The 27,901-nt window shown below is 49.8% G+C and overlaps 1 protein-coding gene across 2 annotated transcripts in view; it reads right to left on the reverse strand.

Annotated features, from left to right (window-relative positions):
• Positions 1-27,901, reverse strand: part of THOC2 (THO complex subunit 2) — a 1,495,542-nt gene that overhangs the window by 983,234 nt on the left and 484,407 nt on the right. For both annotated transcript variants that reach the window (XM_078688746.1, XM_078688744.1), the window contains exon 17: positions 2,240-2,333. In XM_078688746.1, coding sequence (XP_078544872.1) covers positions 2,240-2,333 — 94 coding nt within the window. The remainder of the gene's footprint in view (positions 1-2,239; positions 2,334-27,901) is intronic.

A 27,901-nucleotide genomic window follows, 5' to 3' on the forward strand; every position in this document is an offset into this window, starting at 1 on the left:
TTGGTACACCCGCAGCAGCACAGGGGCAGCCGGGTGCAGAGGTAGTTAGGCCCAATGTTATCCAATGAAAGGCAGGGGGCCTTCGGTTGGTGGCTGCTGGCTAGCAGGCCACGCGGCTGCGGGAGCTGGGATCCTGGTCACTTGAGCAGGGCAAATGGGGAAGTAGGATAGGACACAGGGTGCACGGCCAGAGGCACTCGGGCGGCTGGGTGCAGGGTGCTTTTGAGCCGTCGGGCGCTCAATGTTATTCAATGGGAAAGGTAAAAGGGGACGTGATTCTTCAGGTGCAACCACCACTTCGAGAGGTAAGTTGGAATCTTGGAGAAGAGGTAGGTACCCCAAAGGAAGGCACAGGGGGCCACAGGGCGCCGGGTGCAGGGGTGTCTTTGAAATCTTACGCTCAGCTGGTCGCGGTTGGAGGCGTCCCTGGTTCTGAGGCTGCAGGCGTCGTCTGGTTCATCGAGGAGGGTCTTTGGGCACTGGACTTTGGGTCCCAGTCGCCGGGGGGATGTCCTCGTGGTCTTGGATCACTCGGGCACGGGCCGGGCTCGGCGGGTGCAGAGTAGGTTGGTCTTGTGCTTCCTGGCTGGCACTAGGGGTATGGTTGTTCAAGCAGGGTCAAGGCAGGCAGGTCCTCTGGGGGTCCCAAGGTTCCTGTCCGCAGGAGTCGCTGGGAGTAAGCAGGTGCAGGTTCCAGGAGCGACAGGCCGTTAGGGCTGAGGCCAAGTCAGTGGGTGTCGTCCTGTGAGCAGCTGCACGGCGGGTCTTCTTCTTGATCTTCTTTCTTCTTTTCTTATAGGGATCTGAAGAAGGAAGGTTCAGGGAGCCCCTATATACTGAATTTAGGGGCATTACAGGTAGGGGAAGGGCACGGACTAATAGGTCCCTGTCCTGGGGTGGGTACACCCCCTAGTCTGCTCCTCTCCTGTGGGAGGGGGGCAGGAGCCTAGCTGTGATTGGGTAGGGCTCCCCATCTTCAAGATGGCCGGAGCCCGGGGTCGTGCTTCACCTCGCCTCTCCCACCTGAGGGGTGGGTTTGGCACAGGCTGGCACACATCCCTTCCTGACGTAGGGTTTCCCACCAGTCTTCCCGCCAGAGTGGGGGTCAGAACCGGTGGGGGCCAGTTGCTGGGTACAGCAAATGGTCTGGAGAAGCTCACAGAGGTGGCAGGCCTTTGAAGCTTCACCCTGCCCATCCTGGCCGAGGAGACCTAGCACCTAGCCCAGGATGTGCATTGTTGCAGGCAAAGGACAGCAGGGGGCTCTCCACCCAGGGGTCCAGCAAAATGTCTGCTGTGGGGCAGCCTAGGAAGCTTCTCTGTCTGGACGTGGATTCTAATTTCTAATATAAAACATTTATAAAGCGCAGCGTGCACCGTACGGTTTCTTGGCGCTGGATTGTAGGTTAGGTTTCAGGGGGCATCTCCAAGATGCCCTATGGTGCATTTTACATTAAATCTCACACTGGCATCAGTGCAGATTTAATGTGCTGAGAAGTTTAATACCAAAGTTCTCAGTCTTCATGGAGGCCATCATGGTGTTGTGGAGTTCGTAATGTTGACCTTCCAGTACCATATACTCTTAATGGCAGAACTGCACTTACAGAGCCCAAGAATGACCCTGGGTACTGTAGGGGCACAGGGCTCATGCACCTGTGCCCCCACCACTGGCATAGGGCACCCAGCTAGAGGGGTGACTGAGGTACACCAGGGCAGTGGGTCTTGTGGGCATGGCACACAGGAATGTGTGCCATGTCGACTCTTTGTTTAGTTCTGTACTTAGACACTCGTCCTACAACGGCAGTGTGTGGGTGTCAGGGTACAGGGCTCCTAAGGGTGGCACAATAAGTGCTGCAGCCCTTCGGGGTCTTCTCTGGTCACCATGCCCTGGGTACCTAGGGTAACATTAACTAGGGGCTGACAGGTGGCCAGAGATGCCAATTGGGTTTTAGTTTCAACACAGTTTGAGGGAAGGAACACAGGCCATGGGTACCTGGTTGGCAGGAGCCCAGGGCACACTCAGTCCAAGCACATTAGCAATTCAGCAAAAAGTGGGGGTATACCAATGCAATGTTATATATAACAATTGATTTGTAAACAAGAAAACTGCACTCAACAATGCCTGTTAAAACATTAGCAATGAAAACGAGCAGGTAAGACGTTCAAATATTAAACATCTGTAATGTACCTTGATGAAAAATAATAAAACAAATTAATATAATATATATGAAAAAGGATACAAGCCAAAACATCATAGTTCAGTGATGTCAGGTACTTTAAAGAATCTACTACTGGCGTTATTAAATTGTCAAACTTTTGTATCTGTGATAAAATCTGAAAAGGCAAACAAGAAAACAATGAACTGAAAGAAATAAAGCAAACCAGAATCAAACAGACAAAAGGAACTGAATACAGTGTGTCAATGACACTAAACAATTACAATATAAGAAAGGATAATGTTACTTACCCAGTAAGCATCTGTTCTTGGCATGTGGAGCTGTAGAGTCCCATGCTTTACATAGCCTGCCATCTAGTGTTGGGTCTGGATGTTTGCAAGTTGTTTTTCTTCAAAGAAGTCTTTTCAGTCACACGGTACGTGACTCCTCCTTTCGGTGATAGTGCGCATGAGCATCCACTTCATTGTTAGACTGTTTTCCCCCAGAGGGTGAGAGTGAAGTTAGTAAAAGTAGAATAGAGATGTCCATGCGTATGTATATAGAGTAATAGAGAGAACTGCAACAGGTAAAGGTAACCGGGGAGACGGGTGGGCGCAGCTCTACAGCTCGAGGATAACTATCCTGTTATTGCAATACTTTGATCCAGGTGAATTTTTTTTTTTTTTAAAACTCCATCACCAAAATTGCAAGATACACCGCTAAAGGAATAAGAAGCCGTATCATCTAGATGTAATTTGTTACCTTAATTTCCTCAAAACTCGAGTGAATTTCCAAAAAACCGTCCTGAAGAAGGTGTACTCATCCCGATAAGACACCGAAACGCCGCGTCGACTCTTGGTTTTTTTCTCTATATTGTGTATAATTATATATTGTGTATAATTATGAAATGTTTTAAGTATGTATTATGAAATGTGATATGTCAATAACTTTTTTTTTTTAAATAAACTGCTGATTTGAATTGTTTTTTATAGTAGATTTTTTTAATTGTTGCATGATCTTAGTGCTTTTTACACAGAGTTCTTAAACTGATGTTAGTCACTAGCTTTAGATGTAGTGGACAAAGATATTTCCAACTGACTATTTTGGGTCTAGTACTGCCTTCCACAATAATTCTTTTGTTGGATGGTTGTATTATGACGTAAGGGATATCCTTGTACTTGGGGACTTTTTTCTTTTAAAGCTGTAGATCATAGACTGCATAGACTTTACAGCAGTATTCTCCCAAAGCGGTGGCTAGCCTGTAGCTGTTGCAGTTGTCTCAAAAAGTGTTCCAAGTACTGCCTGGCCCAGATTAGCTTGTTGCCTCGCTAACAAATCTACACAATAGCGCTTGGTGAATGTATGTGATGTAGACCATGTTGCAGCCTTACAAATGTCAACTATGGGGATGTTCCCTAAGAAAGCTATTGTAGCCCCCATTGTGCGAGTGGAATGCGCTCTAGGGGGTATTGTTAAAGTTCTCTTTGCTTTTGCATAACATGGTTGAATGCATTTAACAATCCATCTGCAAAAACCCGACTTGAATATGGGATTGCCCTTGTGAGGTGGAGCAAAAAAAACGAAGTTGTTTAGTTTTACGCAATTACTTTGTTCTTTCAATGTAATATAAATGGGCTCTTCGAACATCTAAGGTGTGTAGAGCTTGTTCTGCCACTGAATCTGGTTGAGGAAAGAATACAGGTAACACAACCAATTGATTGATGTGAAAGGCAGAAACTACCTTCGGTAGAAACTTAGTACGAAGAATCACATTGTCTCCGTGAAGTTGGAAAAAAGGTTCTTCTAAGGTTAGTTCTTGTAGTTTACCCACCCTCCTCTGTGAAGTAATTGCAATGAGAGAAGCAATTTCAAGGAGAGAAACTGCAGTTCACATCTATGCATGCATTCAAAAGGTGGGCCCATTAATCGTGTGAGGACTATGTTAATATTCCACACTGGGGCAGGTGGAAGTCTTGGTGGGATAACTCTTTTAAGTCCTTCCATAAAAGCTTTGATTACTGGCACTCTAAAGAGAGAAGTGTTGCCTATTTTGTAGATACACAGCTAATGCAGCGAGATGTAAGAGGATAGAAATGTAAGCTAACCATGACGGCTGCAAGAGTAACTGATAAAAAATGATATTTTGTATTGAAGCATCAAGAGGTTTGATGTTATCATTGCAATAGATAAAACGTTTCCATTTAGCCACATAACTGGCTCATGAAATATGCCTTCCAGTCTCTCTGATGATATTCATACAGACTGGTGGGAGATTTAGATAACCTAACTCTTAGATTTCAGGAGCCAGATCTCAAGCATGAGTTCTTTAGAATCTGGGTGTCTGATTTCTCCATGGCTCTGTGTGCGGAGACAATGTGACAGCTCCAACAGGGTTGTGAACAAACTGACGGGCCCATGTGGGAGCTACTAGCATCAGTGTGAAGGATGTTTGCCTGAGTTTCCGAACCACTAATGGAATGAGTGCGAGAGGCAGAAAAGCGTAGGCAAATATCGCTGACCATCTCATCCATAATGCATTGCATTTGGAGAGTGGGTGTGGATACCTGGAGGCAAAGTTTGGGCATCGTGCGTTTTGGTATGTGGCAAAAAGATCTATTTGAGGGAATGCCCAACTTTGAAAGTATGGGAGGAGAACTTGTTTTTGTATATAATACATAGCTGTCATGTTGTCGGTATGAACTAGGTCCTTTCTGCCAACCGGGTGAGTCTGAAATGCTTTGAGAGCTAGAAACACTGCTAGCAGCTCTAGATGATTTATGTGGAGAGTTTTTTGCTGTTGACTCTACAGGCCTTGCACTGTGTGATCTTGGAGATGAGCCCCCCAACTAGTGAGGGGCGCATCCACTTAGCATTGTCTGTGGAACTGGGCCTATGAAGGGCCGTCCTTTTGATAACTTTTGTGAGTTCCACCACTGCAGAGCGTGATTAGTACGGTCATTTACCAATACTAGATCAGTTAAAGGACCCTATGATTAGTTTCACTGACTTGCTAAGCATTCCTGAAGGGGTCGCATGTGAAGCCTGGCATGGGGAACAATTGTGATGCAAGAGGCCATCATTCCCAGCAGCTGCATATACACTCTAGCTGGTAGTGAGTGAGGGGGCTGAAACTGGACAACTAAAGCCTGAATATTGCATATTCTGGCTGCATTGGGGAAGGCTAGAGCTCTTCGAGTATCTAAAGTGGCTCCTAGATAGTTTTGTGTGTTGGAAAGTTGAATATGCAATTACAACACATGGACTGTGAAGCTCAGTTGGTGAAGTAAGGAATATGCTACTTACCAGTATGCATCTGTTCTTGGCATGTAGGGCTGCTGACATTCATCTCTGTGCATAGATCGCCGCCTAGTGTTGGGTCCGGATGATTGCACATTGTTGTCCTGGAAGAGTCTTCGAAGTATCACGAGATAGGTGGCTCCTCCCTCGGACTACAGTGCGCATGGGCATCCTCTCCATCCTCAGATTGTTTTTCGTCATTGTGGCAGAAATGGAGTATAGTACAGAAAAAGATGTCCATGCAAAGAGTGAATGCTGCAGCTGCGACAGGCACCGGAAGGTGGGTGAGCGATATGAATGTCAGCAGCCCAACATGCCAAGAACAGATGCATACTGGTAAGTAGCATATTCCGTTCGAGGCATTTATTTATTTATTTTGTGTAATTATATAGCGCGGTCCTGTCGCCCCAAGGGCATCCTGGCGCTTGAGATCCGGTCAACAGCACTTCCACTGCTCAGCCAATACTAGGGAAAAGATGGGTTTTTAGGGCTTTCCTGAACGGAAGGTAATCCCTAAAACTTCTTAAAGGAAGTGGCAGGGAGTTCCAGAGTTTGGCCGCTGCGACACTAAACGAGCGGCCACCCATCCTTACTCTCTGGAACCTCGGAACCGCCAACAGTTGAGCCGAAGAGGAGCGAAGGGGCCGCGGGGCAGAATACCAGGCAAACATATTTTGCAATGGCACTGGGCCCTGTCGATGTACCGCCTTAAATACTAGGCATGCCGCTTTGTACACTACGCGCAGGTGCACCGGCAACCAGTGTAGATCCCTTAATGCTAGGGTGGAGGAGCTGAGGTTAGGACGAGAGAGAGCCAGCTTAGCGGCCATGTTCTGCACCCGTTGTAACTTCCCCAGCAGATTTTTTGGTGCCTCCAAAAGTAGCGCATTGCAATAGTCAGCGACTCAGTATGGTCCCGCGAACTACTTCCGCCCTGGCCTGTGCAGGGAGAAGGGGCAGTACTTTACGCAACATGCGTAGCAGCATCATGCACGAAGAGATGGTCTTGTTGACATGCATGTCCAGCTGCAAATTTGGGCCGAAGATCACCCCCAAATTACGAGCTGACTCCGCAGCCGATACCGTCTCGGGAAACGTGGAAGGCCAGAAATTCTCCGGAAGTGCCCGCGGAGTCCGGTCCATGGAGCAGTGGAGCACCTCAGTCTTTGTGCTGTTAAATTGTAGGGAGTTGGCCCGAAGCCAGTCCGCCGTAGCTGCCATGCAGCGATGGAATGTCTCCAGCGGGACCGCATTACTTCCTTCCAGGGAGAAGACCAGCTGGGTATCGTCAGCGTAATTAAAATCCGAGATACCGAAAGATTTTATAAGCTGGACCAGAGGGCGGAGGTAGAGATTGAAGAGTATGGGGCTGATGGCTGAGCCCTGTGGGACCCCCTGCCCTACTTTCCGCAGCTCTGACCGAAACGGGGGGAGCGTGACCATCTGCTGCCGGTTATTAAGGTAGGATACCAGCCAGTCTCTAGGCCTCTCTGTGACCCCACACTCCTCGAGCCTCCTGATGAGGGTCCGATGGCAAACCGTGTCGAACGCGGCCGACATGTCGAGCAGCACCAAAAAGGCTGCCCGACCACTATCGACTCACGAACGAAGATTGTCCAGAACAGTTACCAGTGCGTATTCCGTCCCATGCGCAGGGCGGAAACCAAACTGCGACTCATCGAACCATCCAATTTCTTCCAGGAAGCCTGAAAGAGCGCGGGTCACCCACTTTTCCACGATCTTAATAGGAAAAGGGAGCAGGGAGATTGGCCTATAGTTGGAAAGACAGGCGGGGTCCAGAGTCGGTTTCTTAAGCAATGGTGACACAGCTGCCAGCTTCCAGCATTCAGGGACCGTTGCAGAGTCCAAAGACTGGAGGCAGATGGAATACAAAGGCTGGAAAAGTTCCGCCTGAAATGTCTTCCAGAATTTGGGAGGCAATGGATCAAGCGGAGAGCCTGAGGTCACCGTACGTGCCAGACTGCAGAACTCCTCAAAAGAGGGGGTGGCAAAATGTCTTAGTTGGGGTCGACTGGGCGCCGCTTCCGGAGCTCCTAGGCTGGGAACATGACCACTCGGCCGGGGCCAACTGGGCGAGGTATCCTGGGCTACCCAGGCTGCCTGACTAGAGGCGGGCCTGCTTTGCCAAGTTGGACCGGCCCCAACGCCCAAAACCACCGAGCCAAGGGCATGTCCACTCAGCAAGGGTCGACTGGAAGGAGTGTCCGGAGCTCCCAAACTAAGGTCTGGGTCACTCGGCTGGGGTCGACTGGGTGGCCCGTCCGGAGCTCCCAAGCCGGGGTCAGATACAGCCGGCCGGGGTCGACTGTACGGGCTAACCGGAGCTCCCACACCGAGAGCAAGAGGCACTGAGTTTTTTAGACCTTCCAGGATCTTAGCGGTCTTCTCCTCAAAAGCATCTGCCAGGGAGTCACACAAGGCATGCGACGTGGGGACCGTGTTAGCCACGCACATAGGGTGGGTTAAGTCCCTGACAATTTTAAACAGGGCTTGTGACTTATTCGGCGCCTGGTTCAGTGTGGTTTCCAGAAAAGCGGCCTTAGCCAACCTGATCTGCGCCTTATAGCCCTGCAGTGCCAGCCTGAACAAGGCCCTCGCTGAGGACGAGTACTGCTTCCTCCAGGCTCTCTCGGCGCGTTTGTAGCTCAACTTCAGCTGCCGCAGCTCCTCCGTGTACCAGGGACAAGCCCAGTTCAGTCTGCCACGAGACTTACGGAGGGGCGCCGCCTTGTCCAAGGTATTCGTAATGGACTGGCATAAGGTGGTATAGCTTTCCTCCACCGAGTCACTCAGACAAAAGTCATCTGGTAGGAGGGAAGGCACAGACGATGAATTTAATAGTCGAGACCAAGGTCTGCCCAGTTTAGCCTGTACGGCACCAGCTTTCCCCGAGGAGTGGTCCCCAGACGGAGAGAGAAAGCAACAAGAGAGTGGTCAGTCCAGCATTGACATAGGATATCATTGACCACAACTAGTTGTGCTTCTGCGAAGACCAGGTCCAAGGCATGACCTCTCCTGTGAGTGGCTGACAGGACCAGTTGTTGCAACTGAATGTCACTAAAAGCTTGGCAAAGTGTCGTAAACGCACTATCCAGCAGACCACCCTACCACAGATTGAAATCCCCTAGAACCAGTAGCTTGGAGGGAATATTAGAGAGGTCATATATCAGGTCGATGAAATCTGACAAGGAAGGTACCGAGCCCGGCGGGCGATAACACAGAACGCCCGTGAGCAATGTTCTCTCCAGATCTTTAAAAGAGAACCCCATCAGCTCAAAGCCCGAAATTTTAAGTTGGGAAAACCCCAGCATTTCTCTATAGATGACACCAATTCCACCCCCCCTGTTCTTCAACCGAGGAGTGTGGGTGATTTTAAAACCTGGAGGGCAAGCCAGGCCCAATTCAACCAGGCAGTCCTCCCGCGTCCAAGTTTCCGTAAGGAACAGGACATCGAGCCCCGAGGTCTCGATGAGGAAGGCAATCTCTGTGTGGTGCTTGCAAAGCGACCGAACGTTAAGCAGCCCACAAGAGAGGGTATAAGGCAGGGCTAAAGCATTACCCTTCTGACTCTGGAGCGCCTGGCTCGGTCTGAGTTCCAGTAGGGCAGCCCGAGAGTAAACTAGACGTGGGGAGTGAGGGGGGGCAGAGGAAGCGGCCCTATGCGCGCCCGTTGCGCAAACGGGCGCAAACGGGCTTACCTCTGGCGCACCTACGTCGCGCCCGCTGCGCGCAACCGCTGCGCGTTTGCGCCTCCATCCTTTTATGATATTGGACCGAGCGGGAGTCCGCTTCCTGCGTCCCTTGCCCTACGCGAGATGGCGCCCGAAGTGCTCCCAGCCTTCAACCCCACCCAAGATGGCGGACGGACCCACTAAGCTATCTGAATCCCGCCGAACGCGGGTGAAATAACAATTAGGGTGCGAGTGAGCCTGGCTGTTCCCCGGCCTAGAAGCCGACACCTGAGGTAGGCAGCGCGAATTAATGAGCTCTAGCAGCTCTGTGGCGAATTACCAGCAGCGCGACAATTTTAAAATAAGCACAAGTTAAAAAAAGCTGCAACAGCAAAGAGCGCGTGGATCAGAAATCTGATCTGACCGCACCCTCAGAGGCTTAAGTAAGCTCACCAAAGTGCGGGAGTCCGCCTCCTGCGTCCCTTGCCCTACGCAAGATGGCGCCCGAAGTGCTCCCAGCCTTCAACCCCACCCAAGATGGCGGACGGACCCACTAAGCTGTCTGAATCCCGCCGAATGTGGGTGAAATAACAATTAGGGTGCGAGTGAGCCTGGCTGTTCCCCGGCCTAGAAGCAGACACCTGAGGTAGGCAGCGCGAATTAATGAGCTCTAGCAGCTCTGTGGCGAATTACCAACAGCGCGACAATTTTAAAATAAGCACAAGTTAAAAAAGCTGCAACAGCAAAGAGCACGTGGATCAGAAATCTGGCATGTGGGCTGCTGAATTCATATCTGTGCATAGAATGTATAGCAGTATCTCCCCTAGCGGTGGCTACCTGTGTCAGCTGCAGCAGTCTGGAAGAGAGTTTTGAGAACAGCCTGGCCTACAGCAGCGTGCTGTTTTGAATGTACATCTACACAATAGTGTTTTGTAAATGTATGTGTGGTTGACCATGCGGCTGCTCTGCAAATTTCGTGTAAAGGAATATTTCCTAGGAAAGCCATGGATGCCCCTGGTTTGCGTGTGGAATGCGCCCTAGGGGGAACTGTTAAGGTGCGTTTTGCTTTTAAGTAGCATATCTGAATGCACTTAACGATCCATCAGGTTATACCTGACTTTGAAATAGGGTTGTCTTTGTGTTGTGGTGAGAAAGCAACAAAGAACTGTTTTGTTTTTCGAAATGCCTTAGTTCCATCTATATAGTATAGCAGAGCTCTTTTTACATCTGGAGTATGCAAGGCCCTTTCAGCTACTGTCTGTGGGTTCTGAAAGAACACTGGCAGTTCTATAGTTTGATTTATATGGAAATGGGATACCACCTTTGGAATGAATTTAGGGTTGGTTCTGAGAACTACTCTATTTGCATGTACTTGAATGAATAGCTAGTTAGGGCTTGCAGCTCGCTAACTCTTCGAAGCGAAGTAATGGTGAAGGTGGGTGTCTTGGGGGAATGACGCGTTTAAGTCCTTCCATAAACGCTTTAATTGCTGGCACCCTAAATAGTGAAAGGTGTTGCCTGTTTTGCGGATATGCTGCTAACGCAGCTAAATGTATCCTGATGGATGAATAGGCTAAATTAAACGTTGTAGGTGCAAGAGATAGCAAATGATGTTTTGAGTGGAAGCATCAAGTGGGTTAATGTCATTGTTATTACAGTAAATGACGAAACGTTTCCACTTTGATGCATAACAAGCTCTGGTTTTCTTGCCTCTTTGATAATATTCATGCAGTCTGGAGGCAAGTTGAGGTATCCAAACTCTAGATTTCAGGAGCCAGATCGCTAGGTTCAGCTGTTGCGGGTCTGGGTGTTGGATTTCGCAATGGTTCTGAGTTAGAAGACTGGGTGTGAGTCGCAGTCTTTGATGAGGCACCACTGAGTTCTAGGAACGTTGTGTACCATGGTTGCCTCGCCCAAGTGGGAGCAACCAGGATTAGTGTCAGGGAATGTTGGGGCATTTTGCGTGCCACTAGCGGTATTAATGGAGCTGGGGGAAAAGCGTACGCAAATTTGCCTGACCAGTTCATCCATATCGCATTCCCCTGCGATTGTGGATGTGGGAACCTGGCGGCAAAGTACTGGCATTTTGCGTTTTCGCTTGAGGCAAACCGGTCTATTTCCGGGTGTCCCCACTTCCGGAAGAATGGTTGGAGCACTTTGGGGTGAATTTCCCACTCGTGTATCTGTTGGCTGTGCCTGCTGAGCAGATCGGCCACCTGATTGTCCTTGCCTGGGAGGTGTTCTGCCATGAGAAACATGTTCCTCGGAATGGCCCATTTCCACATTGCTTGAGCTAGGTACGACAGCTGTGGTGAGTGTGTCCCTCCTTGTTTTTTAATGTAATACATAGCTGTCATGTTGTCCGTCCGGATCAACACAGCTTTGTTGCATAAGTGTGTCTTGAAAGCTTTTAGGGCTAGAAAGACCACCATCAACTCTAGAAGGTTGATATGCATTTTCTTTTGCTGTACAGTCTAGAGTCCCTGTACTGTGTAGTGTAGGACATGGGCTCCCCATCCCATGAGGGATGCGTCCGCGGTCAACACTACTTGTGGGACCGGCTCTTGGAACAGTCGTCCCTTGCAAAGGTTTTGCGGATTTCACCAATGTAGGGAGTTGTATGCCCGACTGGTCACCAACACTAGGTCCTTTAATTGCCCCTGAGCCTGGTTCCACTGCCTTGCTAGGCATTCTTGGAGCGGACGCGTATGTAGCCTGGCATGAGGGACTATGAATATGCACGATATGGCCATATGGCCATCATGACTATTAGCTGCATAAACACTCGAGCTGGCAGTGAGTGTTGGGGTCTGAATTTCTGTATCAACGTTTGCATTCCCTTGATTCGTGCTGTGTTGGGATATGCTTTTGCTGCTAGTGTATCTATTGTTGCTCCCAGGTATTGTTGGACATGGGAGGGTTGTAGATGTGATTTTGGGTAGTTTAGTGAGAATCCCAAACTGTGCAGGAGATGTATGGTCTTTGACATGTGGTTGGCACATTGCTGGGCTGTTGGCACGTGTATTAGCCAATCGTCCAGATAGGGGTACACATGGATGTGTTGCCGTCTGAGATGTGCTGCCACTGTAGCCAGACATTTGGTGAACACTCTTGGAGCTGTTGTGACACCAAATGGTAGGACTTTGAACTGGTAGTGTTGTCCCTGAATGGTGAACCTTAAATACTTTCTGTGAGCAGGGTGTATTGGGATATGAAAGTATGTGTCCTTGAGGTCTAAGGTTGCTAAGATGTCTCCCTGGCGAAGCAATGGTAAGACTTGCTGGAGAGTGAGCATGTGGAAATGCTCCGACAGAATGTACAGGTTGAGGGGCCTGAGGTCTAATATTGGCCTGAGAGACCCGTCCTTTTTCGGAATAAGGAAGTATCGAGAGTATACTCCTGTTGCCTGATGTTGTAGTGGGACTGGTTCTATGGCCCCCTTTTGCAGCATACTGATGACCTCTTGCTGTAGTAGCGTAATATGTTCCTGTGACATTGGACGGTGCACGGATGGTATGTTGGGTGGAGGTGAGGTGAGTTCGAGGCAGTAGCCATGTTGGATAATTGCCTGACCCACTTGTCTGTTGATATTTAACCAGACTGGCAGAAATTGTTGTATTCTTCCCCCGACTGGTGTTATGTGGTCTGGAGGTAGTGGTAAGAAGTCACTGCTTGGTGTAAGTGGAGGATCTATTTGCATTGCATCCACGACCTCTTCCCTTGGTGTTGTTTCCTCTGTACCACCCCCCCTGTTGGTGTTTTTGTTGTATGTGGATTGTGTGTTACTCTTGTAGTTGGAGGATTGCTGTGATGTATTATTACGTGCTCCTCCTCTATAATTTGAGCGACGAAAGGTGCCCCGGTGTTGTTGGGACTGGAGAGCTCCCATAGACTTCGCAGTTTCAGCATCTTTTTTCATTTTGTCCAGAATTGAGTCAACTGCTGGACCAAACAAAAAGTCAGGGTTGATGGGCTGATTAAGGATTGTGGATTGGACTTCATTTTTAAAGCCCGATATGCGAAGCCATACGTGGCGCCGGAGCAGCACGCTTGTATTAATGGATCTGGCATTTGTGTCTGCCGCGTCAAGGGCACATTTAATTGAGGCATTGGTGATGAGCTTTCCTTCTTGTAGGAGTTCATCTGCCTGCTGTTTGTAAGGATCAGGTAAGTGTTAGAGAATGTCTTCCAAGCTGTCGTAGTGCGCCCTGTCATATCTGGCCAGCAAGGCCTGTGTGTTGGCTATTCTCCATGAGTTTGCTGCTTGAGCTGCTACTCTCTTGCCTGATTCCTCAAAGATTTTTGACTCCTTGTCTGGAGGAGCAGCTTCTCCAGTAGTCTGGGAATGGGCACGCTTACGTGCGTTGGATACCACTAGGGAGTCTAGGGGTAGCTGCCCCTTGATATATGTAGGGTCTATAGGAGCAGCCCTATACTTTTTTGTTTATGACCCGTGCTCTAGCAGTGTCCTTAAAAATGTCACTTGCGTGTTTTAGTACGCCTTTTAGCATTGGGAGTGTTTTTACATGTCTCTCAGATGTTGTTAATGTATCGAAGAGGAAGTCTTCCTCAATAGCATCAGAGTACATCTCTACATTATGGTAGGTGCTGCTCTATCCAGTAGTGAATTAAAGGCTACTGTGTCTTCTGTGGGAGAAGGCTTTGTGGGGTATACTGCAGGGTCTGTAATGGGCAGAATCCCCTCATTGTCTGGTTCCCCTCTCCCACCCCATGGCTGTGAGTGAGGGTCTGCAAGTGGGTTTTGTGGATAACCAAACCCTACATCTGCGTCCTGATCTTCGTCTGGGTTGTAGTCAAAGCGTGCAGGTGCGGCAGGGGCATATGGGGTATGAGGCATAGCTGGACTGATAGGTTTAAAGAATATAGGAGAGGTAGCACAGTCTCTTCTTCTTTAGGGAAATTGTAGAAAAGTCTTCAGTTGGCAGAGGTCTTTTCTTTGTGGTGTACACAGTCACTTTACCAGTGTTTGGGTCAATATACAGTTTTGCCTGGTCTTCTGTGGAGGGATCTGGATGAATAAGTTCCTCTTCCACAGTCCTTGGTTTTAGTGCTGTAGCCTTTGGTTTGTCCTTTTTCGGGTCGACGCCTTTTGCCGTTTCGACCGCTTTTGGTTGTTGGACCGGTTTATGATGTTTCGCGACAGGTTTTGTCGGTTCAGCGTTTTTGGCTGGCTTCACCACCTTTTTTGGACCGAGCTGTTTTGTCGGTTCGACAGTGTTTTTCGGTGTTTTTAGAGCCTGCGGTTTTGGGTCGCTGCCCTTGTTCGGTTCGATGCGCTTCGGCTCGACCGATTTACTTTGGTCCACCTTCGGTTTCGGCTCGACAGTAGTCTTGGGCGCAGGCCTTGTGCTTTCGTCGACCGGTTTTTTTCCCCTTGTCGATACCGGAGGCTGGTTTGCTGGGTTCGACGTGCTTCTTGGGGGTTAAACGACGTGCTTTTGTTTTTGTGTCGTTTCGGCCTCGAGGTTGACTCGACGGCCTTCGACTTAGACGTCGACTCGACAGCTTTGGTCTTCGATGTCGACTCGATGGTCTTTGGCTTCAAAGGTTGTATCGGTACTATGGTACGGGTCGACGCCCTTTGGCTTAGTCACCTTCGGTTCGACGTAATTCGGTCCGAAGACAGTATTGTCGACGAGTTTCGGTTTCGATTGAACCGGTGTCGTATATAGTGTCTCAGAGGGCTCTTTTTGTGTGTTCTTAGCCGGGCGGTATGGCGGGGCTGTAGAACGAGTTTGTTGATCTCGGCTAAGGCCTGCTGGCGATGCCTCGACCTGAGTCTCTGATATTGGTGCAGTGTCTATATGGGGCGGTGTACTCACGGTTCGCCCCTCGTCGTCATCGGAGTCGTCTTCGACCGATATGATGTCTTGATCACATTCCTCGAGATCGACGATTAGTTCTCCTTCCTCGAGGTAATATTCGGAGTCGTACTCCGAGTATTGTTGATCGTCTAGATCAGAGTCTTCGGCGCTTGCTAGATCACCGTCATCGTCGAAGATGTTCTCGGGTGCTGGCGCCGACCTTTGCATTTCTTGCCTCGTCGCCCGTCGATTTCGGATAGTTTTTTTCGATTGGAACTGGGCACAGTCTAGGCAGCTATCTTCATTGTGGTCTGGAGATAGGCATTTGTTGCACACTGGATGCCTGTCTGTGTGCGGGAACTTCGAGTTGCACTGCGGGCAGTATTTGAATGGACTTCGTTCCATCGACAGTCGGTCCACGTGGTGTCGAGAAGGCCTCACGGCCCGATTCGACGACTGTAGTGCAACGAACGTTCCAAAGTGTATCGGTACCGAGCGCTGAACAATACTGACGGATCCGAAGGCCTTTTGAAAAGTTTTTCTTGATTCCGAACTTGGAGAGTAGGAAAGTACATCCGAACCCAATGGCGGAGAAAAACAATCTGAGGATGGAGAGGATGCCCATGCGCACTGTAGTCCGAGGGAGGAGCCACCTATCTTGTGATACTTCGAAGACTCTTCCAGGACAACAATGTGCAATCATCCGGACCCAACACAAGGCGGCGATCTATGCACAGATATGAATTCAGCAGCCCACATGCCTCGAACCTGCAGTGTCCTGTGAGTGTATTGGAGACACTTTGGATAAGTACTGGCTTTGATGAGCCAGTCATCCAAGTAGGGGAAGACATGAATGTGTTGTCTTTTTCAGTGAGCAGCGACTACTGCCAGACACTTTGTAAAGTCTCTGGGAGGAGTGGTGACTCCAAACGGGAGTACTTTGAACTGGTGATGATGCCCCGAAACCACAAATCTGAGAAATTTGTGATGAGCGGGATGTATTGGAATGTGGAAGTACGCATCCTTTAAGTCTAGAGTAGACAGAAAGTCGCCCTGTTGTCGGAGTGGGAGCACTTGCTGAAGCGTTACCAAGTGTAGGCAAGTCACTGTTTGGTATTGGAGATGGAAGCGAGTGTGTTGGAACCTCTACCCTTGCCATTATTGCCTCTGTAACCCCCTCTGTAGAAACCCTTGGAAGCAGAAGGCTGATTGTTACCTTTGTAGGTTTTAGAGGCAGTGACTGAGGAGGTATTCTTGGATCCTCAACGATAGGGGCGCCCAAAGGCACCACGGCCGGAAGTTGACTTTTTTCATCTTTTCTGAGGACGTGTCTACTAACGGGCCAAAGAGGTGTTGCTTGTCAAATGGCATACTAAGAATAGAAGCTTGAACCTCTGGTTTAAACCCTGAAATTCATAAACAGGCATGCCTTTTTAAGAGAACGCTGGTGTTGACAGCTCGAGCCCCAGTGTCAGCAGCATCTAAAGCGCACCCGATGGAATTGTTCAAGATGAACTTTCCCTCCAGCATTAGGTCTTGAGCTCTGGACTTGTGCTCTCAGGCAGAAATTGGAGCAATTGGTCCATTTCATCCCAATGCACCCTATCGTACCTGGCTAAAAGTGCTTGGGTATTGGAAATGTGCCACAAATTTGCAGCTTGGGAGGCTACTCTTTTCCCAGGGGTGTCTATCAAAGTAGACTCTTTGTCTGGAGGTGGAGCTTCTCCTGAAGTTTGGAAATAGGCTCTTTTACATGCATTAGAAACTACAAATGAATATAAGGGTAACTGTCCCTTGAAGTGCTGGATCTGATAGTGCAGATTTATATATTTTTTCTACCCTAGGGGAGAGGATACGTGCCCGAACAGGATCATTAAAAATGTCATCCACATGTCCTGGCATACCCTTGAGCATAGGGAGTTAGAGAGTCAGTTCCACCCATTTTGTACGTGCCCTCAAGACAAACGGGCAGACCGACAACATTTCCACAAGTATACACAGTATACATAATATATACAAATAGTATGTACATAAACAGAAAGGAAAAGACAATAAGCAAAGCATTTCCTAGCACCAAACTGTATGCGAGAAAATTACATTAAAAACATCATGTCAAACAGTTGAAACTTTTTCGGTATATACAGGAGGACAATGGGGATCCTGTATCCACCAGAAAAAGCGTTACGGAAGGTGAGTAACTTGTTCTTCTGATGGCTACATCTGCCTGTGGATTCCTCAACTTTTGAATTGAATCCCTAAGACGTACCTCTCCCGGAGGAGAGTGTCCACCTGACTATACCACAAAATCTTGTAGAACTGAGCGTGCAAAATGGCTGTCCCTCTAACCTCAGAATCCAACCAGTAATGCTTCGCAAAGGTTTGGAGGGAGGGCCAAGTTGCTGCCTTACAAATATCAACAACAGGAACACCTCTAACCAAAGAAGAAGACAACTTCGCTCTGGTGGAATGAGCTCCAATACATTCAGGTGGCTCCTTCTTGGCGAGGCGTAGCAGATCTTGATACACAAGATGATCCACCTGGAAAGTGTTCTTTTATGGACATCTTTTCCTTTCATCCGTCCAATGTAGCCCACGAAGAGCTGATCATCCTGGTCCTGTCCAGGTAAAAACTGACCGCCCGCTTAGGTGATGAAGTCTCTCCTCCTCTTTGGATGGGTGGGGGGGGAGGGGGGAGGATAGACGGTAGTTAGGGAACAGACTGAGCTAAAAGGAATAGCCAACTTAGGCAGGAAAGCAGCCAGGGTCCTGAGAACCATCTTTTCTGCATGAATGGTTAAAAACGCAGGTTTTTAACTAAGAGCCTGAAGCTCACTTAGACTCCTAGCCGAGGTAATAGAGATCAAAAAGACCATCTTGAAAGAAAGAAGCCTCAAAGGGCAACTATGAAGAGGCTCAAAAGGAGCTCCATGAGCAACGTAAGAACAAGATTCAAATCCCACTGAGGCATAATGAAAGGAGTGGGAGGAAACTTATTGGTCAGGCCCTTAATAAACCTCATAACAACTGGAGATCCGGCAAACAAAGATAAGCCGACAAAGCTGACAAATATCCTGTAACTGTAGCCACAGCACAACCCTGCTGAGCCAAAGAAATAGAACAACTTTGCACATCAGACAAACAGGCCTTCAAAGAATCAATGGACCCCTCTCAACACCATTTCACAAATTTGGACCACCTGGAGCAATAAACAGATTTGGTGGAGTGTCTCCTGGATGATGAAATAGCATCCACCACATCTGGTGGGAGAGAGAAGGGACTCCGGTTGCCCCGTTCAATCTCCAAGCATGATGTTGCAGGCTCTGGAGGTGGGGGTGTAGAACCTGCGACTGCGAGAGGAGATCTGCCATGAGAGGGAGATGGAGTGGAGGGTGCGATGAGAAGTGAAGTACGTCTGTGTACCACACCCTTCTTGGCCAATCCTGGGCAATCAATACGACTTGGGCCAGGTCTTGGCAAACGTTCCTCAGCACTCGAGGAATCAAGGGTATGGGGGAAATGCGTAAAGGACCTGCTAACTCCATTCCAACTGAAACGCATTCCCCAACACTCCCTGCATCGGAAACTGGAGACTGCAGAGCGTCAGGCAGTGCACGTTCTCGTGAGTGGCAAAGAGGTCCATCCGAGGAAATCCAAACATCTCGAAGGTGAGATGGACTACCTCCGGATGAAGAAGCCGCTCATGATCAGCGGAGTAATACCGAATGAGACTGTCCACACGTACATTTAGCGCACCGGCCAGATTTGCCACCACACAAATCTGATGGCCCTGATCCCAGGACCAGAATTGCAAAGCCTCTCTGGTGAGACGATACGAACCTACACCTCCCGGTTTCTTGATGTACCACATCACAGTAGTATTGTCCGTCAGGACCTGAACTAACTGACCGCAAAGGGAAGGAAGGAATGCCTTGAGAGCCAAACGTATTGCCGGCAATTCCAAAAGGTTGATGTGAAGCAAACTTTCCCCTGGAGACCAAAGACCTTTGAGCACCAGATCCCCCAGATGAGCGCCCCACCCAAGAGTGGAGGCATCCATGATCACTGTGGCAACAGTTGGAGGAGGCTGAAAGGGCTTTCCTTGAGACAGGCCGTCCTGCACACTCCACCAAGACAGCTTCACTGCAGTGTCTCTGGTGATTCTGATCTTCTCCCTGAGATCTCAATTGTGCTGATACCACTGCCTGCGTAGACAACACTGGAGTGCCCTCATCTGCCAGCCCGCATGGCTGACCAACAGTATAAAGAAAGCAAACAGACCGAGCAGGCGTAGGACCTTCAGGACTGGAACAACCGCCCCATTGTAAAACAAAGGAATCATTTCCTGTAGGTCAATAAACCTCTGCAGAGGCAGGAAAGCTCGACTCGCAGTAGTGTCCAGTACTGCCCCTATGAACAGGCTGCCCTGAGAAGGCACCAGGTGAGAAACCCAAGTTGAGCAACAATTGCATTGTTGCATGCAAGTGGCGCAACACCATCTCTGGAGACTTGGCTTTTAGCAGCCAGTCGTCCAGATAAGGGAAAACAGGAACCCCTGGCCTTCTGAGATGTGCTGCCACCACCACCATCACCTTCATGAAGACCAGTAGTGTGAAAGTGAACCGAACGGAAGGACCGCAAACTGGTAGTGTTGCGACCATACCATAAACCGGAGATACTTCTGATGCGACTTCAGGATGGGAAGATGAAAATACGCATCCTGCAAATCAATCAACACCATCCAGTCTTCCTGCTGCAGCACTAGAAGAACCTGAGCCAAGGTCAACATCTTGATCTTTTCCTGCCCAAGGTAAAAATTCACAATCCTGAGGTCCAGGATCGGCTTCAATTAGCTGTCCGTCTTGGGGATCGGGAAATAACGGGAATAACGGGAATAACATCCCTGACCCCTTTCCTGCTCTGGAACCACCTCTATCGCCCTTTTCTGCAACAAGACAATAAGCTACTGTTGTAAGAGTAGTTAATGGTCCTCTGAACACCAATCCTGGCGAGGAGGGTAAGGAGGTGGAAACTCCAGAAAAGAGAGGCCATACTCATTTTACACAAGATTCAAAACCAAGCTGTCTGAGGTAATGAATATGCTACTTACCAGTATGCATCTGTTCTTGGCATGTAGGGCTGCTAACATTCATATCTTAGCATTAGATCGCCGCCTAGTGTTGGCCTCGGATGATCGCACATTGTTGTCCTGGAAGAGTCTTCGAAGTATCCTGAGATAGGTGGCTCCTCCCCTGGACTACAGTGCGCATGGGCATCGGCTCCATCCCCAGATTGTTTTTCGCCATTGTGGCAGAAGATGGAGTGAAAAGTGTAAAGGATGTCCATGCTAATGAATAAATACAATAGTATATCTGCAGCTGCGACAGGCACCGGGGAGGAGGGCGGGCGATATGAATGTTAGCAGCCCTACATGCCAAGAACAGATGCATACTGGTAAGTAGCATATTCAGTTCGAGGCATGTGGGCTGCTAAATTCATATCTTAGCATAGAATGCATAGCAGTCCCTCCATCAGCGGCGGTTGCCCGTGCCAGCTGCAGAAACCTGAAAAAGTGTCTTCAGAACAGCCTGTCCTACAGCAGCTTGCTGCTTGGAATGCACATCAACACAGTAGTGTTTTGTAAAGGTATGTGGTGTAACCCACGTGGCTGCTCTGCAAATATCCTCTAAAGGAATGTTCCCTAGGAAAGCCATGGACGCCCCCAGTTTGCGTGTGGAGTGCGCTCTGGGGGGTATTGTTAAAGTGCGCTTGGCCTTTTGATAACATATCTGGATGCACTTAACAATCCATCTGGCTATCCCTGCTTTGGAAATCGGGTTGCCTTTGTATTGTGGTGCGAAGGCAACAAAGAGTTGTTTTGTTTTTCTAAAGGGTTGTGTTCTGTCTATGTAGTACATCAACGCCCTCCGTACATCTAAGGTATGGAGCATTCTTTCCGCCACCGTTGGCGGGTTTTGAAAGAATGCTGGTAAGTCAATAGTTTGGTTTAGATGAAACTGTGACACCACCTTCGGAAGGAATTTGGGGTTAGTGCGTAGCACTACCCTATTTGGATGAATTTGAATGAATGGCTCTTGGATTGTGAGCGCCTGCAGCTCACTGACACGCCTCAGAGACGTAATAGCTACAAGGAAAGCTACTTTCCACGTAAGGAACTGGAGTTCACACGAGTGCAGTGGCTCAAATGGTGGTCCCATCAGTCTGGTGAGAACGACATTGAGGTTCCACACCGGAGCTGGCGGTGTTCTTGGGGGAATGACTCGTTTCAGACCTTCAAGGAAGGCTTTAATGGCGGGCACTCTGAAGACAGAGAGGTGCTGCCTATTCTGGAGATAAGCCGCTATGGCGGATAGATGTATCCGAATGGAAGTGTACGCTAGATTGCACTTGTAAAGATGCAACAGATAGCAGATGATGTTGGGGATAGATGCATCTAGCGGGTTGATGTCATTGGCTGTACAGTAAATGACAAAACGCTTCCACTTTGCAGCATAGCATGCTCTAGTAGTTGGTTTCCTCGCCTCCTTGATGATGTTCATGCATTCCGGAGGTAGGTTAAGGTATCCAAACTCTAGGACTTCAGGAGCCAGATCGCCAGGTTGAGCTGTTGCGGATCTGGATGCTGAATTTCTCCATGGTTCTGCGTCAAAAGACTGGGCGTGAGGCGCAGTCTTTGATGCGGCACCACTGAGAGTTCGAGGAACGTGGTGTACCAGGCCTGGCGCGCCCACGTTGGAGCAACTAGGATGAGAGTCATCTCGTGCTGCCTTAGCTTTCTTGCGACCAGCGGTATTAGAGGGGCTGGCGGAAAAGCGTACGCAAATTTGCCTGACCAGTTCATCCATATCGCATTCCCCTGCGACTGTGGGTGAGGGAACCTGGCGGCAAAGTGTTGGCATTTTGCGTTCTCTTTTGTGGCAAACAGGTCTATTTCCGGATGACCCCACTGCTGGAAGTACGGGTGGAGGACAGATGGGTGTAACTCCCACTCGTGCATTTGATGGCTGTACCTGCTGAGCAGATCCGCCATCTGATTGTCCTTTCCTGGGAGGTGTTCTGCCATGAGGAAAATGTTCCTCTGAATGGCCCACTTCCACATGCTCTGAGCCAGATGAGACAGCTGTGGCGAGTGGGTGCCTCCCTGCTTTTGAATGTAGTACATCGCGGTCATGTTGTCCGTCCGGACTAGCACGACTTTGTTGCACAGATGTACAATGAAGGACTTGAGCGCCATGAAGATTGCCATCAGTTCCAGATAGTTGATGTGCATCTTCTGTTGCTGCGTCGTCCATAGTCCCTGCACTGTGTAAGTGAGCACATGAGCTCCCCATCCCTGGAGAGATGCGTCCGTTGTCAGGACAATCTGCGGCACAGGCTCTTGGAACAGTCGGCCCTTGCAAAGGTTGTGTGGAGTCCACCAATGCAGAGAGTCGTATGCCCGACTGGTAACCAACACTAGGTCTGTCAATTGCCCACGAGCCTGTGTCCACTGATTCGCTAAGCACTCCTGGAGCGGGCGCATATGTAGCCGTGCGTGAGGGACTATGAAGATGCAGGAGGCCATCATGCCTATCAACTGCATGAACACTCTCGCTGGAAGCGAGTGTTGTGGCCTGAACCTTTGGATAAGAGCCTGCATGCTGTCTATCCTGACTTGGTTTGGCTGAGCCATGGCCGTCAGGGTGTTGATCGTCGCACCAAGGAACTGCCGGACATGTGCCGGCTGAAGATGCGATTTTGGGTAGTTCAGGGAGAAACCCAGATCGTGAAGAAGGTGAATTGTAGTCGACATGTCTGCGGCGCACTGTTGCTCCGACTTGGCTTGCACGAGCCAGTCGTCTAGGTAGGGGTAGACATGGATGTTCTGCCTCCTGAGGTGCGCCGCTACTGTCGCCAGACACTTGGTGAACACCCTCGGGGCTGTGGTGACTCCGAAGGGTAGGACCTTGAACTGGTAGTGCCTGCCTTGAATAGTGAACCTGAGGTATTTCCTGTGTGACGGGTGTAGTGGAATGTGGAAATAAGCATCCTTGAGATCTAAGGTTGCTAAGAAATCCCCCTGGTTTAGCAATGGAAGAATCTGTTGCAGTGTAAGCATGTGGAAATGTTCTGATAGTATGTACAGGTTGAGGGGACGTAGATCTAGAATGGGTCTGAGAGATCCGTCCTTCTTTGGAATAAGGAAGTACAGGGAATAAACCCCTGTGCCTTCCTCTCCCACCGGCACGAGCTCGATTGCTCCCTTTTGCAGCATCACCACTACTTCCTGCTGCAATAAGAGCAAGTGCTCTGCGGACATAGGCCTTTGCCTTGGCGGGATGTTGGGTGGAGTGGACCTCAACTCTAGGCAATAACCATACTGGACTAGTTGTCGCACCCACCTGTCTGTGGTGATGTTTCTCCAGACGGGCAGGAACTGCTGTAGTCTTCCCCCCGACAGGTGTTAGGTGGTCGGGGGGCAGTGACAGAGAGTCACTGTTTGGCTGGAGCAGAGGAGCGGGAGCTGTTTTTTCCTCTGCCGCGACCTCTGTTGCTGTTATTTCTGTAACCTCCCTTGTTCTGTTTTGTGAACGAGGATTGTGCCCCACCTTTAGAGAACTGGGATTGTTGACCCATTTGTCCTCTGGTGACGCCACGTGCACCTGAGCGACGAAAATTGCTGCCACGAAACTGTTGTGACTGCAGGGCCCCCATGGACTTAGCAGTTTCTGTGTCCTTCTTTATTTTCTCTAGGGTGGTGTCAACATCTGGACCAAACAGACTATCAGGATTGACTGGCTGATTAAGGATTGTTGTCTGAATATCCGGTTTAAACCCTGAGATGCGGAGCCACGCTTGTCGTCTCAGCATAACGCTAGTGTTGATAGCTCTAGCAGCTGTGTCCGCAGCGTCAAGTGCACACTTGATGGCTGCGTTTGAGATTAGCTTTCCTTCCTCAATGAGCAGGTGGGTGGCTTCTTGGAACTGTGGAGGCAGGTGTTGTACAATCTGTTCTAGGGTGTCGTAGTGCGCCCTATCGTAACGCGCCAAGAGTGCCTGTGTATTGGCGATGCGCCAAAAGTTTGATGCCTGTGCAGCTACTCTTTTGCCCCCTGCCTCTAGCACTTTGGACTCCTTATCCGGGGGAGGAGCTTCACCCGTTGTCTGGGAGTTGGCACGTTTCCTGACATTGGCGACCACAAGAGAGTCCAGTGGCAATTGTCCCCGGATGTATGCGGGGTCCGCAGGCGCAGGTCTGTACTTTTTTTCAATGCGAGGGTTGACCACTCTCGCTCTAGTAGGCTCCTTAAATATGTCCCCAGCATGCTTGAGGACTCCTTTAAGCATAGGCAGTGTCTTTACTGTCCTTTCAGAGACTGAAAAAGTGTCGAAAAGGAAGTCTTCCTCAACCGGGTCGGCATGCATGTCCACATCATGATTGGCTGCCGCCCTTTCGAGTAGTGCATGAAAACCTGCTGAATCCTCAGTCGGGGATGCACGTGCATTAAAAAGCTGCGGGTCCTGCCCCACACCCTGGGTGTTCTGGTCACCAGTGTCATCATATGAATCCGGTTGTGCATCAGGTTCATTGATAGGGAAATTGTACTGCTCGTCTTCATCATACCCCTCACCCGCAGAGTGTTCTGGGGAGGGAGTAGGGCTCCGTCTCGGAGGAGGCTGGATTGGTTCCGTGAGGCCTGAGGCGTCAAGGGGCACCCTCTTCTTCTTTAGTGGGATGACATAGGAGCCCACTGGCTCCGAAGTGATTTTCCTCTTATAGAGGGTCAGTTTGCCTGTGTCAGCGTCGATGAAACGCTCTGAATCGTCCTCTGATTCGAGTACCCGACGTGGAAGCGGGCCAGTCGGTGAAGAAATCACCTGTTTCGGTGCCGATTTGGTTGAAAATGCTTTCGGCGCCTCCTTCGGCGGCAAAATAAAGAGAAGTTTCCCAGAAGGCTTCGCTGGAGTGTCCTTTTGCGGCTGCGGCGATGGTATCGGAGCCGACGGGGCAAAGGCCTTCTCCCTGATTCTTTGCAGTGATTCGGCTATGAGGGACGGCTCACTCACAGTTTGTTTCGGCGCTGACGATGATGGTCTGATCTTTCCCTCGGATCCGACGTCCTTGTGGGCCTTGTGCACTTTGGGCGCGGATCCTGTCTTTACCGCCTCCGATTCCTGTGTTCGGGGCGCAGACTTCTTTCCGTGTGCCTGCGTAGCCTCCTTGGAGCCGACTTTGGCGGGCTTGGACGGCGTCGTAGCCGCTGACCCGTGCCGACCATCTTTTTTGGAGGACCCCTCCTCTGGCGTCGGTTTCGATTTTGCAGCATCGGAATCGACGGACTTCTTCGACTTCTGCGGACCGGAGGTCGACGGAGTCGATGGGGTAGCGGGCACCGTCGGTTTCACCGGCACGGCAGCCATCTTAGGGACACTCGAGTCCTTAAGTTTCGGTTTCGTTTTCGGGTCGGCCATTTTAGGTGTTGTCGATCCCGATGGTTTCGGTTTCGGTTTCGAAACAGTCTGCTCAGCAAGTAAGTCCGTGGCCGGGCCCGAAGGCGGGGCTGTGGCTTGCGGCAACGGGTCTTGGGTAAGGCCGACAGGCGATCCCGTGTCCCGGTCGATATCCTCGTAACCTTCGGGGCAGAGCTCGTCCCCCGAGCTGTCTGCCGCGGCCCCATAAATCTCATCGTCGTCTCCTACCTCGTCGACGTATTCAAGGCCTTGACCCGCGACTCCGTCGTCGTCTCTCGGATCCGCCTCGACCTCCGTCTCGGGTGGGGAGATTTGGAGATGATGACCCTGGTCCTCTTCGTCCTGGTCGCCGAAGATGTTCTCCGGATCCGGGGCCCCTTGTTTAGCTTCCATGCGCACCGCGCGCCGGAGCTTGAGAGTCTTCTTTGAGCGGAACTGTGCACACAACTTGCACTTGCCGTCGTCATGGTCAGGCGAAAGGCATTTGTTACACACGGGGTGCAGATCGATGTGTGGGTACTTGGACCCACAGAGCGGGCAGTACTTAAACGGGCTCCGCTCCATGTCCGAAAAGTTTTGCAGTCATGTCGCGATGAGAAGGCCTCAAAGTTCCGAGAGCGAAGAAAACTCCGCTTATTCCGGCTCCAAGAGACGGAAGACTCGAGACCGTGCGCAGACAATACCGACGCAAGAAAATCGAGGCCTTTTGGCCGCTAAAAGTTAGTTTTTCTTGGTTCCGACAGTAAGACGTCGAGACCACATCCGAACCCAATGGCGGAAAAAAACAATCTGGGGATGGAGCCGATGCCCATGCGCACTGTAGTCCAGGGGAGGAGCCACCTATCTCAGGATACTTCGAAGACTCTTCCAGGACAACAATGTGCGATCATCCGAGCCCAACACTAGGCGGCGATCTAATGCTAAGATATGAATTTAGCAGCCCACATGCCTCGAACCATATATTTAATCTTGAAGAAAATGAGACACCCGACCCCCTACAGGACCAACATAATCCAAGATGGGGGATCTAGAGCTGCTTTCCCGTGGTACCAGAGGCGGGGGAGGGGGCATAGGTCAGGAGAAGAGGAGGAGGAGGAGGACTGCTGCAGAGAGGCTCCTTGAAGACGGCCTCTATTTTTTCCCCTGTACAACCTGTATAGAGGATTTTACTGTTGTTGCTGGGGCTGCTGACGACCTTGAAAGGCAGCTGCCTTCCCAAAGCCTCAATACCTCTTATAGCCATACCCCTTAGGGTGAGGCTGCAGGCCCAAAGATCTTGCAGTAGCCCTACTGTCTTTAAAACGCTGTAAAGCAGAGTCCGCTTATGTACCAAACAATCTTGAGCCATCGAAAGGCAGAACCAGTAGAGTAGCCTGAACATCTGGCGAAAAACCTGAAGATCTGAGCCAGGTATGTCTTCTCGTAGCAACTGAAGTACTCATCACCCGGGCACCGGAGTCTGCAGTGTCCAGACCTGACTGAATAACCTGTTGGGCAGCTGCTTGAGAATCTTAAAGAGCTTCAAGAAAATGAACTCAATCTTACTCAGGAAGCTTAGGGGCCAATTGCTTAACAGAATCCATAAGGGCATGAATGTACCTCCCAAGTAAGCAAGTGGCATTTGTAGACTTCAGCGCCATACTTGCTGAGGAACACACCTTCTTGGCCGACTGTTCTAGCTTTTTGGAATCTCTATCCCCCAGGGTGGTAGGAAAGGACCCAGACAACTGCTTGGAGCAAGAAGCCTGTACTACCAAGCTTTCTGGAGGTGGGTGGGCAAAAAGAAAAGCTGGATCACCAGAAGCAGGTCTATATCTTTTTGCTATTGATCTGGAAACTGCAGGAGCAGACAAGGGCTTCTGCACACCTCCATAAATGCCTCAGTCAATGCCTCATTAAAAGGCAGTAGAGGCTCACTAGAAGAAGCAGCAGTATTAAGCACTTCAGTAAGAATGTTTGACTTTACTTCACTTGAAGGCAAGTGAAGATTCAACAACTCAGCAGCTTTCCTAATCACCACGTGATACGGGGCGAAATCCTGAGAAGAAATAACCTTTGGTGAAGAGAGCTCCCACTCTGGGGAGGTGTCTAAACCACTAGCTTCATGTAGACCTCAAATTCATCTACAGAGTCGAGAATCTCCCCTTCCTCTTGCTAATAGTGTTCTTCCTCTAGCAGTCTTTGTGCTTCCTTCTTGGATCGCTGCTTCGGGATCGGCATCAAAGGAGGAACTATTCCTCGAAGCCTTGCCCTCTGACGAGCGACTTCAAGAACCGTACCTCCTCTTCGACTTCTTATACTTAGAAGCATGCAAGGTCGACGACTTCGAGCGCTTACGACCTCTCTTCTCTTTCTTCGCCTTTGCCATGAAGCGTTTTGCTTCACGCTCCTTCAGCACCTTTGGGTTAATCTTTCTACAGCATGAACACCCTTGATGTCGTGATCTGAAGAAAGATAGCAAA

The sequence above is a fragment of the Lissotriton helveticus genome, chromosome 4_1, assembly GCF_964261635.1.
Source record: "Lissotriton helveticus chromosome 4_1, aLisHel1.1, whole genome shotgun sequence".
Classification (NCBI taxonomy): Eukaryota; Metazoa; Chordata; class Amphibia; order Caudata; family Salamandridae; genus Lissotriton; species Lissotriton helveticus.